Source organism: Cyanistes caeruleus, chromosome 9 (assembly GCF_971803275.1).
Source record: "Cyanistes caeruleus chromosome 9, bCyaCae1.hap1.1, whole genome shotgun sequence".
NCBI classification, from domain to species: Eukaryota; Metazoa; Chordata; class Aves; order Passeriformes; family Paridae; genus Cyanistes; species Cyanistes caeruleus.
Window position 1 is genome coordinate 25030715 of NC_141709.1, and position 19337 is coordinate 25050051.

General features: G+C 48.6%; 1 protein-coding gene, 2 long non-coding RNA genes and 5 other non-coding genes across 8 annotated transcripts; 6 read left to right on the top strand and 2 right to left on the bottom strand.

Annotated features, from left to right (window-relative positions):
• Positions 1-17: 17 nt before the first annotated feature.
• ARMH1 (armadillo like helical domain containing 1) lies at positions 18-5656 on the top strand. The gene is given in 6 exon segments (XM_086901507.1): positions 18-162; positions 963-1111; positions 3421-3573; positions 3575-3634; positions 3966-4289; positions 4978-5656. Coding segments are annotated over 4 exon segments (681 nt in total). The 5' UTR covers positions 18-162; positions 963-1111; positions 3421-3478; the 3' UTR covers positions 5180-5656.
• A 578-nt stretch (positions 5657-6234) lies between these two features.
• LOC147651695 (U5 spliceosomal RNA) lies at positions 6235-6349 on the top strand. The gene has a single exon (XR_015274192.1). It is a non-coding gene; the product is annotated as a U5 spliceosomal RNA (small nuclear RNA).
• Positions 6350-7171: 822 nt separating this feature from the next.
• Positions 7172-7285, top strand: LOC147651696 (U5 spliceosomal RNA). The gene has a single exon (XR_015274190.1). It is a non-coding gene; the product is annotated as a U5 spliceosomal RNA (small nuclear RNA).
• A 443-nt stretch (positions 7286-7728) lies between these two features.
• LOC111945058 (U5 spliceosomal RNA) lies at positions 7729-7843 on the top strand. Its single transcript, XR_002871509.1, has one exon. It is a non-coding gene; the product is annotated as a U5 spliceosomal RNA (small nuclear RNA).
• Positions 7844-8973: 1130 nt separating this feature from the next.
• Positions 8974-11272, bottom strand: LOC147651697 (uncharacterized). Its single transcript, XR_015273587.1, has 3 exons — positions 11147-11272; positions 9472-10964; positions 8974-9365 (listed from the first exon to the last, which is right to left on the bottom strand). It is a non-coding gene; the product is annotated as an uncharacterized LOC147651697 (long non-coding RNA).
• A 5553-nt stretch (positions 11273-16825) lies between these two features.
• On the top strand, positions 16826-16939 carry LOC147651698 (U5 spliceosomal RNA). Its single transcript, XR_015274187.1, has one exon. It is a non-coding gene; the product is annotated as a U5 spliceosomal RNA (small nuclear RNA).
• A 443-nt stretch (positions 16940-17382) lies between these two features.
• LOC147651699 (U5 spliceosomal RNA) lies at positions 17383-17497 on the top strand. Its single transcript, XR_015274183.1, has one exon. It is a non-coding gene; the product is annotated as a U5 spliceosomal RNA (small nuclear RNA).
• A 1312-nt stretch (positions 17498-18809) lies between these two features.
• Positions 18810-19325, bottom strand: LOC147651700 (uncharacterized). The gene is made up of 2 exons (XR_015273771.1): positions 19129-19325; positions 18810-19022 (listed from the first exon to the last, which is right to left on the bottom strand). It is a non-coding gene; the product is annotated as an uncharacterized LOC147651700 (long non-coding RNA).
• Positions 19326-19337: the final 12 nt, after the last annotated feature.

The window sequence follows — 19337 nt, forward strand, 5'->3', positions numbered from 1 at the left end:
GCCCACCCCGCCTCACCATCCGCCCCGCCCCCTACCCGCCTCCCACTTCCTTAGCAACGCGCCCTTAGCACCGGCCCAGCGCCCCGCCCGCTGACCACCCATTGGGCAGGGGGAGAAAGTCGGGAAGCGATTGGTTCAGCCGCGTGTCAGTCATCGTGCGGGGTAACCGCCCCCTCGGGGCCCGGGGGCTGAGGCGGGCGGGGGTCGCAGGGCCGGGATGAGGGGAATTGTAGGGCCTGGAGTGGGGGTTGCAGTCAGGGGGGGCAGGGGATACGGCGGGCATGAGGGGTGAGGCGGGTTGTTGGCCCTGATCCGGGTGTTTGGGTCAGGAAGGGCTGGGCATGCGGGTCAGGGAGTGTGTCAGGGACTGTAGGACCTGGAGCGGGGTTTGGGGTGTGAGGGAGCACAGGGCCTGTGGCTAAGCTGGATCAGGCCTGTGGGATGGTGGTCTGGGGCAGGGAGCGCTGAGGTTGCGGTGGATCAGACGGGGCGGGGGCAGTGCAGGGCCTGGCTGGGGGTGAGGCAGTGCAGGGGTGGGTTTGGGGCTGTGGCTGGCTCAGCAGTGGGGCTGGGGGACAGGACATGTGGGTGAGAGAGGGGCCGGTGGGACTGTGAGTTGAGGGGCTGGGGATGTTGGGGTACACTGAGGAAGGTGCTCTGTGCGTGGGAGGAATTGAGGTGTGCCAGGAAAGGATGAAACCTGCCCGAGAAACAAGCCCTATGTTCTGCCTAAGGCTGAGCACAACCTTGATGTTGCAAGATGCAAAGGTAACACCAAATCACTGCCACGCTGTCCTCCCATGAGTCCAAGGCTATTATTCCTTGACACCTCACACTCGGTCTGAGGCTGAAGCACCAGCAGTCTGCCTTTTGATCTCAGTCTGATGATTTAGCAGGACTCTGGATATAGAGAACTGCTGAATTGCCAGAGCCAGTTCCTAAATCAGTTTTTTTCTTGGCAGGAATAAAGTCTTGCCCTGACCTAGCCTTGTTTTGATTATGAGGTCCAGTGGACTGGGTGGCAGCCCAGCACTGTTGACAGCAGAGTCTGAAGCCAATGGCCAGGAGTTACATGCTGATGCTAGCTAGCACTGACAAACGATTCAGGCAAGTCATTTAACTTCCCTGTGTCTGTATGTTCCCCATATGTGAAATGGTCATAATAAAAACATTAACGTACATTTTCAGGGTACTTTGCAATGTTGGCTTAAAGACTCCTATGTCAGCAACTGCTGTTATTACAGCAGCCAGGGACAGACACTACTGTATTCTCTGAAGCCATGTCATTATTGTTTCAAACTTTTTTTTTTTTCTTTTTTTTCTTTTTTTTTTCTTTCGCCATTGATTCATAGGCAAGCCCTTTGTATCACTAAAATCCTCACATCCAGAGGATGACTGCTGGTATTTCTGAGTAGTGGGGGGGCGGGGGGAAGTTACTGCAGCTTTATAATAAAAATGGGAGAGCATTACACCGGCAGCATCTTAAACATAAATATGGAAACGTTAATTTAGAATCAATTTTGGGATGTTTCAGACTGTAAAGTTCTTTTAACTAGATCTCTGTTGAGGACAGAGGAGCACTTTATGGGACTGTAAATTTCATGCAAACAGTCTCTGTGAAATACAGATTCCCCCTACACACGAGCTGTTCTCTCAATATCAATCATATGCCTTGTAAGTAATGTTTCACAAATATTCTGTAAATCACAGGAAAATGCTTGCAATAATGTGAAATATGACTTTCACTTGACTGTTTCAGCAGAGGCCCCTAACAGGCCATTCTCCTGTCAGCACTAACATTTGTTATGGCTAATAACATTTTCAATCACAAGTATTTTGGGAAAATGGATTTATTTTAAACCTGCTTCCCTGCAAAGGAGGTCCTGAAAACGCCCTGCCAAGGACACAGATGCCTTACAGAACACAGACCGTTAATTCCCAAATGAAATTTCATCTCATCTTAATTCTCGAGCACTGTTTCTTAGCTAGCTTTTTGAAGACTTTGTTTGTTTTTAGGCACTGAGATACATGCTCATGTCTTAGTCATTGTTTTCAGTCTGGTTCAGATAATAGGAGTAGAAAGTTACTTTTGAGCAGGTATCTTGGGGATATTTTGGAACTGATTTGAAATTTTGCTCCAGATACTAGGAGAAAGGGCTTAACAACTTGGTAGATAAGAAACTGGTAATCTTGATGATTCATATTACATCAAAAGAAACTTCTTATTCTGAAACACAAAGATTTTATGTCATTTTAACTCTTTTTCTATAATATATAATACAATAAACCACACTTAAATAAAACCTATAACAGTGTTTTTGTTAGGCAGGAAGTCCAAGAAGTACATTAGACAAAGTGTGAATTCCTTTCTTATCCTGAGGCATGTTGATACAGCTTGGTGGAGGGCAAGGCACCTGTGTTAATGCCACTGTTTGTGACCTTATCCCTCTTTCTGCATCTGTGTGTGGGCACAGATCCTGGTGTTTAACTGTGAGACTCCTTGAGACTGGTCAGTGTCCTCCAGCCTAAGGCTCTGGGATTGCCACACAAATGGAGACCTTAGTCCTTGACATTCCATCTCCCTTACTAAGTGCACCTTCACATTTGTCAAGCTGCACTAGGGAATATCATACTAAGCCAAAAGTGTGACACAGACACTTGGAAAAAAAAAATGTAGATTTCTTTATTTAACACCTATGTGAAGAAATAGAAGGAATTGCAGAAAAGGGATGTTTCTGGAGCTTCTGTCTTCTTGCTTATAACTCCTATTATTTTAGCTTATCTTAGATTGTTTAAAAGCATGCCAGGAAAATTAGGTAGAGAAAAGATAGCGCAAATATCTGTCATGCTAAAGGGTGCTAAAGCACTTTCCCACTGCCAAGGCCAGACACATGTTCCTGGGGTAGATGTGGGCCCAGTCCAAATCGCTGTCATTCCAGCACATGAGTGAGGGCTGTGCTGCTGTGCTAACAGGCATTTATAGCCCCCTTGACCCTGTCACTCCCCATAAATCCATACCTATTTCTGCTCTCATTTCACTCTATTTATTCCCTGGCAGGTCAGATATGAGAGGCAGTGTTCATATCATGAGGCTAGTGAGAAACAGGGCTGGGGTAATGGGTAACATCAAAATGACTTTATTAGCAGAGCAGAGAAGAGAGCTCCTGTGGTTAAACCACCTGCCCAGGAAAATAATCTCAAGTCTGTCACAGATTCATTGTGCAGCTTCAGACACATCAGGAACTCTCCTTTTGCCAGTTTTCATATATATTAAATGAGTATAAGAGAAAAGGAGATTAAATGGTTACTAAGTGCTTTAAAATTATTTCCCAGAGATTTTAAATGTGATTCTAGTGGTAATTCATTAGCACAGTCTTTCCTCATAGACCTTTTTAAACTCTCTCATTTTTCTCTAGGCAGAAGACATCATTACATCTGTCAAAGAGCAGGAAACCATTAGCTGGAAACCAAGAAAACCATGGTTTTCTTGCAGGAACAGGATGGTGTCCACAAAGTTGCTCAAAGCTGCATCCTGAACAGCTTCATTAAAAGCAAGGCAGAACCAGAGCTGGAGTTCCCAGGGAGCCAGCTTGTTTCTGGCCCACCTAACAGTGTGGCTCAGGATGAAGCATCTGTTTCCTTAGACAGCTGGAGGTGCTGTGTAGTAGTGAGATGGAGAGGATGGGTAAGTTCTCTACTGAAAATTTGTTTAAAGAATAAGCTTTTGTGCAGAGACACCCATATCCAGCCACATTCTGCAGGTTTTAAAAACAACGTGGCTACTGAAAGATGGAACTGAAGGGAAAGCCATGTAACCCCTCTCTCAGGAATCTAGAATTAGTGTTTTTTCTTACATTTGGATGAGTGTGCTGCCTCTGCCTGCCTGTAAGAGAATGGTCCATGCTCTTCTGCAGAGACAGGATCCAGTTCAGACCACTGCAGTGAGATGGGAGGTGATGGCTCCCAGGACATGGCATGCTGGCAGAGGAAGATGGGCTCCAAGGCAAATCCTTGTTCCCATTATTCTTGCAGCCTTGCAGCCACAGATACCTTACTGAATTTCTGGAGATCAGAGGTGTCTTGATTCCTCTGCAAATACTGGAGCTGAACCACCTGAAAGAAGAGGACAAAAGAGAGTCTTTAACACTGCTGTTGCTCACTGGAGACACTGGTCGGGAGTATAAGGATCTCATTTGTGAAAGCTGTGGTACGCAGCACGTCCATTTGCACTTTGTCCTGATTCAGGCAAGGGTGTTCTCCCTGACCTCTAGCCCCTGGGGCTGCTTGCTGCACTGAGCCATTCCCTTCCCTCTGCCTGCTGATGGCAGATCCAGCAGTGCTGCTCTGGCTGGAAGGAGTTCAGAGTCTCAGCTATTGTTGAGCAGTTGCATTTCATCCCCTCTCATTTTTTAACAAACTCATTTCCTCCACAGTCATTTTGGCGTGATATTGCTGCCTTGCTGTTTGCAATTCCTCCTGTTAAAACCACAAAACAGTTTCCATCCTCACCTGTAGCATTCACCCACTGCAAACTTCCCCAGAGCTTCTCTCTGGGGTGGGAGAGCTTTGTAGCTTGTATCTTTTAAAAGCATTACGTTTTTTTCCTGTTTTTCCTCCTGGGTAGTGGAAGCCAAACCATGTTAGTTCTGTAGTTCAGAGGACATTCTTAGAGGCCAAGGGGTGATCCATGCTGCCACAGCTTCCTCAGCAGGCTCAGCAGTGGGATCTGTAGCAACTCTGTTGGTATGCCAGTGCCACGCTCTCTTTCTGTAAATGCCTGCAGAAGAACCTTCCTTGGCCACTTAGTCCAGCTCAGAATTTAGCTAACTGGTTTCCTAGTTGTGGCTCCTGACAAGAACAGAGAAACTTTTTCCTGGCTGTTAGAGCCACACTTCAAGTGGGATGTGGTACTGGATTCTCTGAGAGTGACAGTGAAACAGCTGAGGTGGCTGATCCAGGCTGATCCAGGCACACAAGTTGGCATCTCTTTTTCTGCACAAAGGTAAAAGCCCTGACCAAGTTCTTAAATGCCTCCAACTAAGCAAAAGGTCAAAAAGACACAGAGGTTCTGCTGGACTCTTTGGGCCACAGCAATCCCAAGTATCAGAGCCAAGATTCCCAAGGCCTCGAAGCCGTGCTCCAGCACGGGGCTCTGCAGACACTCGGGGTCACCCCGTGAGGAGTGGGCCTTGCTGGGGGCAACGGGCAGTGTTACCACCTGTGTCCATCCCTACCCAGGCAGGAGCTGTGCCTGTCGCCTTGGCATTGTGGCTGCACTGGGTAGCCCGACTGCCTGGAAGGGAACAGCCTGAAAAACTGTGTGATGACTGTCCCTACTGAGAGGAATGACGGGTTTGTCTTTACAAACAAGCAGTGGGTCTGCTGATAAAATGCAACTACCACTGAGAGACAACAGAAACAGTAAGATAGATTCCACTGGAAGATGAAAGAGGCACTGAAAGAGCACCATGAATTCCACAAGAGCTAAGAATTAAGAAAGGATTATGCATTGGGGGGGGGGGTAAGGAATCCTAGGTATCAGGCGTTCCGGGAAGTCTGTACCTCTCAAGCATCTCGACCTATAGGGAAAGAGAGAAGGGACAAGCGGCTGAGAATTAGGATAAAAAGGAGGCTGCACCCTCCACAAATTTGAGACCCCAGGGGAATGCCCCATGGCCTCTCCCTTTATTTGAATAAAGTAAAAGGACTCCTCTGTCTCCTTTTTGGACATAAGCTTCTGGTGTTTGTGTTTTAATTTTCCTGACACTACCACTCTGCCCTTTTCCACAGGATATGATGGGACACGTGCCCTGTGTGCTCATGGAGCCCATGCTGGGTGTGCTGTGCTCAGTACACCTGGAGGTCCAGTACAAAAGTAGGACCTGTCGACCCAGCCGGGGGCGAAGGGCAGGCACAGGAGTCCCGGTCGAGCGCTCCCAGGGCCCCGCTCCTGCCTGGCTGCGGCCGATACGGAGCCGGGAGGGCGTGGGCGCTTTAGGAGCGCTCAGACTAATTTGCATACCCAGGGTGCACCGCGCGGCGGTGCCGCCGGTACACGGCAAAGTTCGGGCCGCCGCTCCCCGGGCCGCCGGTTCCGAGCACGGCCGGGCTCTGGGCGCTGCCGGGGCAACGGGACGGGGCAGCAGAGGGGCGAACACGGGGGGGCAACCCGCGTCGCTGTATCCTCAGGAGGGACAGCCCTGCATCGGTAGCTGCCGAGATCCACTCTCCCGTATACTCTGGTTTCTCTTCAGATCGTATAAATCTTTCGCCTTTTACTAAAGATTTCCGTGGAGAGGAACAGGCACGAGTGTCGAGAAATTTTTTGAGGCTCCATTTCGGTGGAGCTATCCCTTATTTGGTTCAAGAATAGAGCAAACTGCATGCAAAGCGTGTTTTACCCGCCATGTTACAGGAGCTGCGGTACGCATGCGCTGCTGTGGCATTGGCAGCGTATCCTGCTTAGGTCTGTCTCCCGGCAGGGCTGACCCTGCAGCTGGGGGCCCGGCCGCACAGCCCCCGCCGGGACAGCTGCCTCACTGCCCTCGTCTGCTCACAAGATGCGCCATGAGGAGGCGGGCTCGGGCAACCCTTCCTCCCGGTGCAGCGGAGCAGCTGCGTGCCGGTGGTGCGGACTCCGGGAAAAGCGGCAGCCGGAGACCTGCTCGGCAGTCCCGGGCACTCCAGCCCCGCCCAGGGGGATAGAGGCGGTGTCGGAGCCCTCCCGGAGCTCAGCACCGTGCGTGGGCCCCCTACCGCAAGCCCTCCCGCTCCCGTCCGTGGCGGCGGCGTCTGGTGGTCTTTTCTCGGAGCCGCCATTTTACCCCTGCACCGTGCTGTCTGTGGTGACGATGCGACCAGACCCGAGCGCCGCGGGGTCCTTGTCCACTCCCGCTCGCTTCTGTCCCCAGCTGCCCCGCTCCGCTCCCCCCGCCCCGGCAGGAGGGCAGGAAGCACCGGGCTCGGTCACGGCTCCTCCGCTTGCTGTGATCGGTATGGTGCGGGCCGGTGTGGGCCGGGGTCGGGCCAGCCGGGCTGTGGTAGCGGCTGGTGCCGGGCCGCGTGAGGCGCCGGAAGGAATGGGAATTGGGAAAAGGAATTGCGTGAGCGCCGCCGTGCCCTTGGGGCAGCAGCAGGGAGTGGGCATATGTGCGGGGCCAAGCAGGGCCATACTCTCTGGATTCTCTTCAGATCGTATAAATCTTTCCCCTTTTACTAAAGATTTCCGTGGAGAGGAACTAGTACGAGTCTTAAGAGAATTTTTGTGGCTCCATTACGGTGGAGCTAACCATGCCTGGTTAAGGAAAGAGCAAATGCTGAGCGTTCTTTAGGGTGTGTTGTTGTTAATGAATTGCGACCACGGGGAATATCAGCAATGCCCCCGCCGTTCGGACCGTAGGGATGGAAATGGATCCGCTGTGCCACCGCTGTCCACAACACCAAGCTGCCCCGCCCATCCGCGCCGCCGGCTCCACCTCCTCATTAGCGGCGCCTCGTAACCGGCCTGATTTGCATACCCAGGGTGCTCCGCGGCCCCTCCGGTGTCCGGCGCTGCGGCCGCTGCCCCGCCCGGGCCTGTGGGGTGCCCGGCGGCGGTGTGAGGTGTGCGGCCCCCGGGGCCGGGACCAGCCGGGGCTGCGGGGCCGGGAGCGGCGGGCGGGCGAGCGTCGCCCTCCGTGTGTGGGGGCAGAGCAGTCGGTGGGTATGTCGGCGAGGGGAGGCAGTGTTATACTCTGGTTTCTCTTCAGATCGTATAAATCTTTCGCCTTTTACTAAAGATTTCCGTGGAGAGGAACAGGCACGAGTGTCGAGAAATTTTTTGAGGCTCCACTTCGGTGGAGCTACAATTTCTTGGGTTAAAAATAGAGCTTACAAATGCTGCAATTGAGCTAAGGCCGACAGGGTTTGCAGGGGGTTGTTATACCTTGTTGTGTGTACGCTTTTTAGAGTGCGCTACCTTTGCCCCCGGGTGGCCTTCCAGAGCGACAAGCAGGGTCTTTCACTCAGGGTCCGTCAGCACCTGCAGGGCTCAGCCGTCACCTTCACAGGTTAGGGGAGGAGCAGGGGGCTGTCCCCAGAGGCGAGGGGTGCAGCAGCAAAGGCTGCCCGGCTCCAGGCAGGGGCTGCCTCTAGCATTAATGCTACCCTGCAGGCCTCCAGAGATGTGCTGAGGGCTGCTGGGTGAGGATGGTGAACAGTTCCAGTGCTGGGTGTTTCCTGTCCCAGCTCAGCAGCGCAGGCCACAGTAGCCCAGGTTGCCTGAGCATAGCGGCACATGCATGTGCATAGATCATTATACATACACACAGCATACACTACATCCATCCTCCTTTCATGCTAGCAGCATAACTCCACCTCTAATATCTCAGAAGTTAGCAAAGCATCATTCTTTCCTTCCTAGTGGTCCACATACACAGACACATTTTGGCTGAGAGAGTATGTTTAATTAGCAGCTGCCACAAAAGCCATTGAGTAAGAAACTGGAGCAGAATTTACAGGACCATAAAAAGAGCCTTGGAGAAATGGCTTCCTTTCAGTAGGCAAGGACTTGGACACACTCCTCCCAGGAAAGATTCACCCATTCAGCTCTGGCACACCTCTTCGCTGAGTATCCCAGCTCTGACAAGTCTCCAGCCCTGGAGATGGGTGTGTTTGGGAATGAGGCAGAATCGCTGCCTGCAGGTAGTACTCAGACCCTCCCTTCTACTGCCACTGGAGCTGGCTTGAAATTTCAGTCACAGGGAGATGTGAAATCTGCACTGGTTTTGTGTATTGTCACCCTTGATGGCTGGGGCTTGAAGCAACGTATGTTCTGCACAGGCCTGAAAGGTACTGCATTGTTCATGGCCACTGCATTCTCCACACAGCTAGGAGCTACAGCCAGCAGTGAAGCACCATTTTATAACATCAGCCACCCACTGGAAAAAGCTAGTGCCTATGATTGTGCACTCAATCCTTAAAGAAATTCAGCCATTTGCACTAAAATTGGTTTATTCAGTATTAATTTCCTGCTGTGTCCACAAGATAGTGCTGTCAGAACACCTTTTCTGCAAAAGCAGAGGACAGAAAATGTTTGGTGAGTAGGGAAGCAAACCTGAGGAGTTTTCCAGTGACACCCTCTCAGAAGTACGGGTGGTAATGTTTGAGTCCTAGGCTTTTTATGGTCACACAAGAAATTTGCAAGACTTTAATACAGACCAGGAAGAACAGTCAGTTCTCAGCAAGCCCCAGTCTTAAATGATTGTTAATCTATGCACAGCTGAACACTTCTTGTTTACTTTGTCTGTTGCTGCTACTAGGCCAGGACAGGAACACAGCATTTTCCAGGGTAGGAGCTGATGGCCTGCAGATCAGGTCTCTAACTCCTAAGGTGGATAAAGGGAAAATAAGCAATGTTAGGCACAGAGGGAAGGTAGTGGCAATACTTCATTCCTTACACAGGGAAAGGCTAGATAATCCAAGAGTACTAACACCTGAAGTAGAACAGGATTGTCTTGCTTTTGTCCAAACGTAGTAGGGCATAACAGCCCTTCTGCTCTGGCTGTGCCATCTTAGTGTGATGCAGGCAGAGCCCAGGTCCAAGTCAGCTTCCACACTTCAGAAACCCTCAGAGCACTCAGCCCCAGTCTGCTCCCAGAACCTAAGACGTTGAGCACAAAGTGCCCCAGCTGTGGAGAAGGACCATGCCTGGGTTGAAGTATCCCTTCTTTAAATGCTTGTGACTGATGTTTGCTTACACCCCTCAAAGATCCCTAGCTCTTTTGCTGTCTGTTCCAGGCCAGCCCTGAAACATAGCACACAATTGATCCAGCCCAGGTTGAGTAACTGGCCTTCAAGTTAGTTGGCATCTCCAGACATACAGCAAGGATGCAGTCCACAGATGGCAGATGCAGAGCTGGGGTGGGGCTCTGTCACTTAAATTACACCCTTGACTTTCAAAGGGAGAAGGTAGCTATAAGAAAAGAAGGAGTAATGGTAGAGGGTCCCTTTGTGATCTGATGTTTGGATACCTGCATCCTGTGTTGCTGAACCTATTGCTCACAACTATTTTGTGCTTTTGAGGACAAATGCTGAACTGAGCTGAATAAATGAGAAAGAGCAAATGCCTTACAACTGCTCCTCCCCTAACCTGCTCTTTCCCAAAGGAAAGGTCTGCAGGGCAATCTGGACCCAGGCTGCACACAAGGGCCATGGGAGCAGATAGCTACACCTAAGCCAGCTTCCCGCGTTAGGAGTTCCCAGCAGCATCTCAAAATTAAGAGACAAAACATATTTTGAGTGATTTTTATGTAAACATTACAATATAAAGACTTTGAAAAGAAACTTCATCCAAGAAAACAGCCTCCCTACCAACAACCAGCCAGTCTTTAGGAGCTGTTAAACTTTACCAAAATCAGGAAGAAATATTTTTTATAGGACAGATAAGATAATGAGATCCAAGAGCATTTATTTATTCAACTTCTTAAAATACTGGTTTTAACAATCACATAGTCCATTCTCTTTCTATAAAAGCAAAACCTTCAACAGTTTTGCAATGTTTTAAGCATATCTGGAAAAGGTTATGTGTATACATAACCTATACATATGTATTTAGTTCTCTTAGGGGAGACCAGTGTCACTAGCAAAGGGCCAGATGCCAAATATCTCAGGCAGACTGCAGACTCTCAGGCCCCCTACCCAAGCCTTGCAGTAGGTGCATTTTAGCACTTTTCTGAGTACCCTGATTCAGGCTATGAAGAAAAAGACTGCTGTGTTCACTGCCCTTGGGCATATGACCTGCAGATACCCTACAACATTTAAAACAGGAGTCATACAAACCACTGACAAACATGCAAGACAAGACAAGTGCATGCAACATTGCTTGTGAACCAGGTTTTGCTATAATGACTAAGGCCTCTGCTGGCTTATCTGCTTGCTGGCTTGCTCCTCCAGTTGCATGGCAGTTCCCAGGGCATCCAGTGTTTCTGTAAAGAAAGGTAAAAACAACAGGGCGACTGATCAACTCTCCAGTCCAGCCGTCGCTCTCAGAAGACCTCAGAGCTACACAGGACTGGGTGCTCAAACCCCCACAGGTATGCTGGTGTTACTTCCAGGTCTTTGGAAAAGCATTAGTGACAGTCATAGTCAGATATAGGCTCTAACATACCTCTGACACTGAGGAAATTTCTTGAGCTGTCCTCCACAAAGTACTTAGCTCTGCTCACAAAGGTCTCAAGATCATAATCTGGCTTCTCTGTGATTCCCAAGAGAAATTCAGTTAGTTTCTTCAAATCTGGCAGTCTAATCGACATAGCTGAGCTTCTACAGACCAGGAGCAGTCAGTGCTCATTAGCAGCAAGTAGAGGTTATTTGGAGGGGAAAGGGAACTGGCAAAAACAGTGGAATGCCCCAGTTTAACCAGCTGGGCCAGAAAAGACAGGGAAAAGTTGGCAGTGAGGAAAAAGTAACACCACTGGTACAGCATCTTGCATTGCTGCCCCAGCAGCACTTGACTCAGACAAAGCAAGCCGCTATCAACGTATAGAAGGTGGCCTGAGCTGGGTTTGCTGTTTCCCATACCTGTCTCAGTTCTCTGAGCTGTTCTATAACCTTCTCCTCCCGTTCACTAATTTGAGCCATAACCTCTCGATAGCTGAACATGTGGGGAGAGAGTTCCTCTTCCTCATCCTTGGAGAGCTGCAAGAAACAGCCCAGGTAAGAACAGCAAGTTGTTCCCAGCTTTGAGTTCTGTTTAGCCACTGCACACACATACATTGAATTCAAGACCTGAGCCTTCTGTACTGGTCTCAATCTCCTCAGTCTCCATTTGATTCTGAGTTTCACTACCTCCATCATGAGGGCTGAGCTCTTTCACTCTGCAATAATTTCTCTTTATGCAGCATTCTCCAACACATAAGATGGGAATGCTTTCCAGCAAAATTTTTGATAACAATACTGCAGTTATGGGCAAATAATTAATCAGACAAATTAATAATTTCATTTACCCAAGAGGTTTTTGGTGACTTGGAGTTTTTTACTGATGCAGCAAGTTGAACTATTTGTACAGCACAGCTACACATTCAGTTGAGTTGGGAAGTGTATATGCCATTGGGTGAGACAGAAGGCAAAGGTAACAAGCTCTTCTCCTGTCACACAGTGATACATACACAGCATTTTTAATGGCTGAGTGTACTGACCAAGTCAGGGTTCTCTAGTTTTCAACCTCTTTTTACTTCCTCCACTTTCTAACCTATTTAAAACTGCTTAACATATTACTTATATTGACATGTTCTGTAATAGTTAATTTTAAATTATATCTACTTCTACAACAGTGGCTGTGCCACTTACAAACTGATGGTCATATATCATTGCATGATAATTGCTGAACCACAGGCTTTTCACTAGTGACACAAAGTAAAACAAGACAGCTTAGCCCTAAATAGGAAAGCCAAGTGACCTCACAGATACCAGCAACTTCCTCAAGCTCACAATATGCTCAGATGATTCCCAAGGTGCAGTGATGCACCAACTGCTTGATGCCAACATTTTCAGTGCAAAATAGAGAAGTCTGTCTACAGGCTGCAGTTAGTAGCCTCAGTATTTACTTACTGGATCACTTATAGATATTGGCTGGCAGTTTAAAGTTTCTCTGAATTCCTTGATCATACGCGCAAACTCCCAGTTTGGACAGGTGCTGTCAAAGTCCTGCACGGAAAAACCATGGATGTGAATGTAATTGATCTGTTACAGCAGAAAAAGGCCCCAGAGCCTATTAAAGAAGCAGCTGTATGCAATTCAAAGCATCTTACAAGATTCACAATTTTCTGAAACCAGAATCAATCCATCCTTATGTACAGCTTTCTAAGAACAAAGCCTGTCCAAAATGTTTTGATTTCAACTACTGTATTACAGTGTCATATAGAATCTCCCCTTACAAGTGTATTGTAGAGTACTCCACCTGTGCTCGTTTGATCCTGATTTCACTCATTTGAGCTCTCTTTTCTTCTCTCTTGTTTCTCATTTTCTCCATCTCTTTCACAATGTTAGATCTTCTTCGAACTGCATAAAATAAAAACAATTTCTTGGATTAAAATTTCATACTCGATTTTAAGCACAAATACTTCTACCTATCCAGGTTGCTGACAGACTAACTCATACAGGAAATAACCATCTTCCGAAACCGAAAGTGAAACTGAAACCGAAAGTGAAACTGAAACTGAAACTGAAACCTAGAACCCTGATCTAGAACCGTAACCTAGAACCCTGACCTAGAACTGTAACCTAGAACCCCAACCGAGACCCCTGACCTAGAACCGTAACCTAGAACCGTAACCTAGAACCGTAACCTAGAACCCTGACCTAGAACCGTAACCTAGAACCGTGACCTAGAACCCTGATCTAGAACCGTGACCTAGAACCCTAACCTAGAACCCTGACCTAGAACCGTAACCTAGAACCCTGACCTAGAACCGTAACCTAGAACCGTGACCTAGAACCCTGACCTAGAACCGAAACTGAAACTGAAAGTGAAACCGAAACCGAAAGTGAAACCGAAAGTGAAACTGAAACTGAAACTGAAACCGAAAGTGAAACCGAAACCGAAAGTGAAACTGAAACCGAAAGTGAAACCGAAAGCGAAACCGAAAGTGAAACCGAAACCGAAAGTGAAACTGAAACCGAAAGTGAAACTGAAACCGAAAGTGAAACCGAAACCGAAAGTGAAACTGAAACCGAAACCGAAAGTGAAACTGAAACCGAAAGTGAAACTGAAACCGAAAGTGAAACCGAAACCGAAAGTGAAACTGAAACCGAAACCGAAAGTGAAACTGAAACCGAAAGTGAAAGTGAAACCGAAAGTGAAACCGAAAGTGAAACTGAAACTGAAACCGAAAGTGAAACTGAAACCGAAACCGAAAGTGAAACTGAAACCGAAAGTGAACCCGAAACCGAAAGTGAAACCGAAAGTGAAACTGAAACTGAAACCGAAAGTGAAACCGAAACCGAAAGTGAAACTGAAACTAAAACCGAAAGTGAAACCGAAACCGAAAGTGAAACTGAAACCGAAAGTGAAACCGAAACTGAAACCGAAAGTGAAACCGAAACCGAAAGTGAAACTGAAACCGAAAGTGAAACCGAAACCGAAAGTGAAACTGAAACTAAAACCGAAAGTGAAACCGAAACCGAAAGTGAAACTGAAACCGAAAGTGAAACCGAAACTGAAACCGAAAGTGAAACCGAAACCGAAAGTGAAACTGAAACCGAAAGTGAAACCGAAAGTGAAACTGAAACCGAAACCGAAACCGAAAGTGAAAGTGAAACCGAAACTGAAACCTAGAACCCTGACCTAGAACCGTAACCTAGAACCGTAACCTAGAACCCTGACCTAGAACCGTAACCTAGAACCCTAATCTAGAACCCTGACCTGGAACCGTGACCTAGACCCCTGACCTAGAACCGTAACCTAGAACCCTGATCTAGAACCCTGATCTAGAACCGTAACCTAGAACCCTGACCTAGAACCCTGATCTAGAACCCTGACCTAGAACCCTGATCTAGAACCGTAACCTAGAACCCTGATCTAGAACCGTAACCTAGAACCCTGACCTAGAACTGTAACCTAGAACCCTGACCTAGAACCGTAACCTAGAACCCTGACCTAGAACCCTGACCTAGAACCGTAACCTAGAACCCTGACCTAGAACCGAAACTGAAACTGAAAGTGAAACCGAAACCGAAAGTGAAACCGAAAGTGAAACAGAAACCGAAAGTGAAACCGAAACCGAAAGTGAAACCGAAACTGAAACCGAAAGTGAAACTGAAACCGAAAGTGAAACCGAAACCGAAAGTGAAACTGAAACCGAAAGTGAAACCGAAAGTGAAACTGAAACCGAAAGTGAAACCGAAACCGAAAGTGAAACTGAAACCGAAAGTGAAACCGAAACCGAAACCGAAAGTGAAACTGAAACCGAAACCGAAAGTGAAACTGAAACCGAAAGTGAAACCGAAAGTGAAACCGAAACTGAAACCTAGAACCCTGACCTAGAACCCTGATCTAGAACCCTGACCTAGAACCCTGACCTAGAACCGTGATCTAGAACCCTGACCTAGAACCGTAACCTAGAACCCTGACCTAGAACCGTGACCTAGAACCCTGACCTAGAACCCTGACCTAGAACCCTGACCTAGAACCCTGACCTAGAACCCTGACCTAGAACCGTAACCTAGAACCGTAACCTAGAACCCTGATCTAGAACCCTGATCTAGAACCCCGACCTAGAACCGTAACCTAGAACCCTGACCTAGAACCCTGACCTAGAACCCTGACCTAGAACCCTGACCTAGAACCGTGACCTAGAACCCTGACCTAGAACCCTGATCTAGAACCCCGACCTAACCCTGACCTAGAACCCTGACCTAGAACCCTGACCTAGAACCCTGACCTAGAACCGTGACCTAGAACCCTGACCTAGAACCGAAACTGAAACTGAAAGTGAAACCGAAACCGAAAGTGAAACTGAAACTGAAAGTGAAGCCGAAAGTGAAACCGAAAGTGAAACTGAAACCGAAACTGAAAGTGAAACCGAAACCGAAAGTGAAACCAAAAGTGAAACCGAAACCGAAAGTGAAAGTGAAATCGAAACCGAAAGTGAAACTGAAACCGAAAGTGAAACCGAAACTGAAACCGAAAGTGAAACTGAAACCGAAAGTGAAACCGAAACTGAAAGTGAAACTGAAACTGAAACCTAGAACCCTGACCTAGAACCGTAACCTAGAACCCTGACCTAGAACCGTAACCTAGACCCCTGATCTAGAACTGAAACTGAAACTGAAAGTGAAACCGAAACCGAAAGTGAAACCGAAACCGAAAGTGAAACCGAAAGTGAAACTGAAACTGAAACCGAAAGCGAAACTGAAACCGAAAGTGAAACCGAAACCGAAAGTGAAACTGAAACCGAAAGTGAAACTGAAACCGAAAGTGAAAGTGAAATCGAAACCGAAAGTGAAAGTGAAATCGAAACCGAAAGTGAAACCGAAACTGAAACCGAAAGTGAAACCGAAACCGAAAGTGAAACTGAAACCAAAACTGAAAGTGAAACCGAAAGTGAAACTGAAACCGAAAGTGAAACTTAGAACCCTGATCTAGAACCGTAACCTAGAACCCTGACCTAGAACCCTGACCTAGAACCATAACGTGGAACCCGAGAAAGCGAAAGTGAAATCGAAACCGAAAGTGAAAGTGAAACCGAAAGTGAAACCGAAAGTGAAATCGAAACCGAAAGTGAAACCGAAACTGAAATCGAAAGTGAAACTGAAACCGAAAGTGAAACCGAAAGTGAAACCGAAACTGAAACCTAGAACCCTGATCTAGAACCGTAACCTAGAACCCTGACCTAGAACCCTGACCTAGAACTGTAACCTAGAACCCTGACCTAGAACCCTGACCTAGAACCGTGACCTAGAACCCTGACCTAGAACCGTGACCTAGAACCCTGACCTAGAACCGTGACCTAGAACCCTGACCTAGAACTGTAACCTAGAACCCTGACCTAGAACCCTGACCTAGAACCCTGACCTTCAATGTCCAGTTAAATATGGCAGCCGCTAAGTATTCTCGGTTAAATACGGCGGCGCTTTGTATATCCGGCAAAAACAATGGCTTGTTGTGATCGGTATGGTGCGGGCCGGTGTGGGCCGGGGTCGGGCCAGCCGGGCTGTGGTAGCGGCTGGTGCCGGGCCGCGTGAGGCGCCGGAAGGAATGGGAATTGGGAAAAGGAATTGCGTGAGCGTCGCCGTGCCCTTGGGGCAGCAGCAGGGAGTGGGCATATGTGCGGGGCCAAGCAGGGCCATACTCTGGATTCTCTTCAGATCGTATAAATCTTTCCCCTTTTACTAAAGATTTCCGTGGAGAGGAACTAGTACGAGTCTTAAGAGAATTTTTGTGGCTCCATTACGGTGGAGCTAACCATGCCTGGTTAAGGAAAGAGCAAATGCTGAGCGTTCTTTAGGGTGTGTTGTTGTTAATGAATTGCGACCACGGGGAATATCAGCAATGCCCCCGCCGTTCGGACCGTAGGGATGGAAATGGATCCGCTGTGCCACCGCTGTCCACAACACCAAGCTGCCCCGCCCATCCGCGCCGCCGGCTCCACCTCCTCATTAGCGGCGCCTCGTAACCGGCCTGATTTGCATACCCAGGGTGCTCCGCGGCCCCTCCGGTGTCCGGCGCTGCGGCCGCTGCCCCGCCCGGGCCTGTGGGGTGCCCGGCGGCGGTGTGAGGTGTGCGGCCCCCGGGGCCGGGACCAGCCGGGGCTGCGGGGCCGGGAGCGGCGGGCGGGCGAGCGTCGCCCTCCGTGTGTGGGGGCAGAGCAGTCGGTGGGTATGTCGGCGAGGGGAGGCAGTGTTATACTCTGGTTTCTCTTCAGATCGTATAAATCTTTCGCCTTTTACTAAAGATTTCCGTGGAGAGGAACAGGCACGAGTGTCGAGAAATTTTTTGAGGCTCCGCTTCGGTGGAGCTACAATTTCTTGGGTTAAAAATAGAGCTTACAAATGCTGCAATTGAGCTAAGGCCGACAGGGTTTGCAGGGGGTTGTTATACCTTGTTGTGTGTACGCTTTTTAGAGTGCGCTACCTTTGCCCCCGGGTGGCCTTCCAGAGCGACAAGCAGGGTCTTTCACTCAGGGTCCGTCAGCACCTGCAGGGCTCAGCCGTCACCTTCACAGGTTAGGGGAGGAGCAGGGGGCTGTCCCCTGAGGCGAGGGGTGCAGCAGCAAAGGCTGCCCGGCTCCAGGCAGGGGCTGCCTCTAGCATTAATGCTACCCTGCAGGCCTCCAGAGATGTGCTGAGGGCTGCTGGGTGAGGATGGTGAACAGTTCCAGTGCTAGGTGTTTCCTGTCCCAGCTCAGCAGCGCAGGCCACAGTAGCCCAGGTTGCCTGAGCATAGCGGCACATGCATGTGCATAGATCATTATACATACACACAGCATACACTACATCCATCCTCCTTTCATGCTAGCAGCATAACTCCACCTCTAATATCTCAGAAGTTAGCAAAGCATCATTCTTTCCTTCCTAGTGGTCCACATACACAGACACATTTTGGCTGAGAGAGTATGTTTAATTAGCAGCTGCCACAAAAGCCATTGAGTAAGAAACTGGAGCAGAATTTACAGGACCATAAAAAGAGCCTTGGAGAAATGGCTTCCTTTCAGTAGGCAAGGACTTGGACACACTCCTCCCAGGAAAGATTCACCCATTCAGCTCTGGCACACCTCTTCGCTGAGTATCCCAGCTCTGACAAGTCTCCAGCCCTGGAGATGGGTGTGTTTGGGAATGAGGCAGAATCGCTGCCTGCAGGTAGTACTCAGACCCTCCCTTCTACTGCCACTGGAGCTGGCTTGAAATTTCAGTCACAGGGAGATGTGAAATCTGCACTGGTTTTGTGTATTGTCACCCTTGATGGCTGGGGCTTGAAGCAACGTATGTTCTGCACAGGCCTGAAAGGTACTGCATTGTTCATGGCCACTGCATTCTCCACACAGCTAGGAGCTACAGCCAGCAGTGAAGCACCATTTTATAACATCAGCCACCCACTGGAAAAAGCTAGTGCCTATGATTGTGCACTCAATCCTTAAAGAAATTCAGCCATTTGCACTAAAATTGGTTTATTCAGTATTAATTTCCTGCTGTGTCCACAAGATAGTGCTGTCAGAACACCTTTTCTGCAAAAGCAGAGGACAGAAAATGTTTGGTGAGTAGGGAAGCAAACCTGAGGAGTTTTCCAGTGACACCCTCTCAGAAGTACGGGTGGTAATGTTTGAGTCCTAGGCTTTTTATGGTCACACAAGAAATTTGCAAGACTTTAATACAGACCAGGAAGAACAGTTAGTTCTCAACAAGCCCCAGTCTTATTAAATGATTGTTAATCTATGCACAGCTGAACACTTCTTGTTTACTTTGTCTGTTGCTGCTACTAGGCCAGGACAGGAACACAGCATTTTCCAGGGTAGGAGCTGATGGCCTGCAGATCAGGTCTCTAACTCCTAAGGTGGATAAAGGGAAAATAAGCAATGTTAGGCACAGAGGGAAGGTAGTGGCAATACTTCATTCCTTACACAGGAAAAGGCTAGATAATCCAAGAGTACTAACACCTGAAGTAGAACAGGATTGTCTTGCTTTTGTCCAAACGTAGTAGGGCATAACAGCCCTTCTGCTCTGGCTGTGCCATCTTAGTGTGATGCAGGCAGAGCCCAGGTCCAAGTCAGCTTCCACACTTCAGAAACCCTCAGAGCACTCAGCCCCAGTCTGCTCCCAGAACCTAAGACGTTGAGCACAAAGTGCCCCAGCTGTGGAGAAGG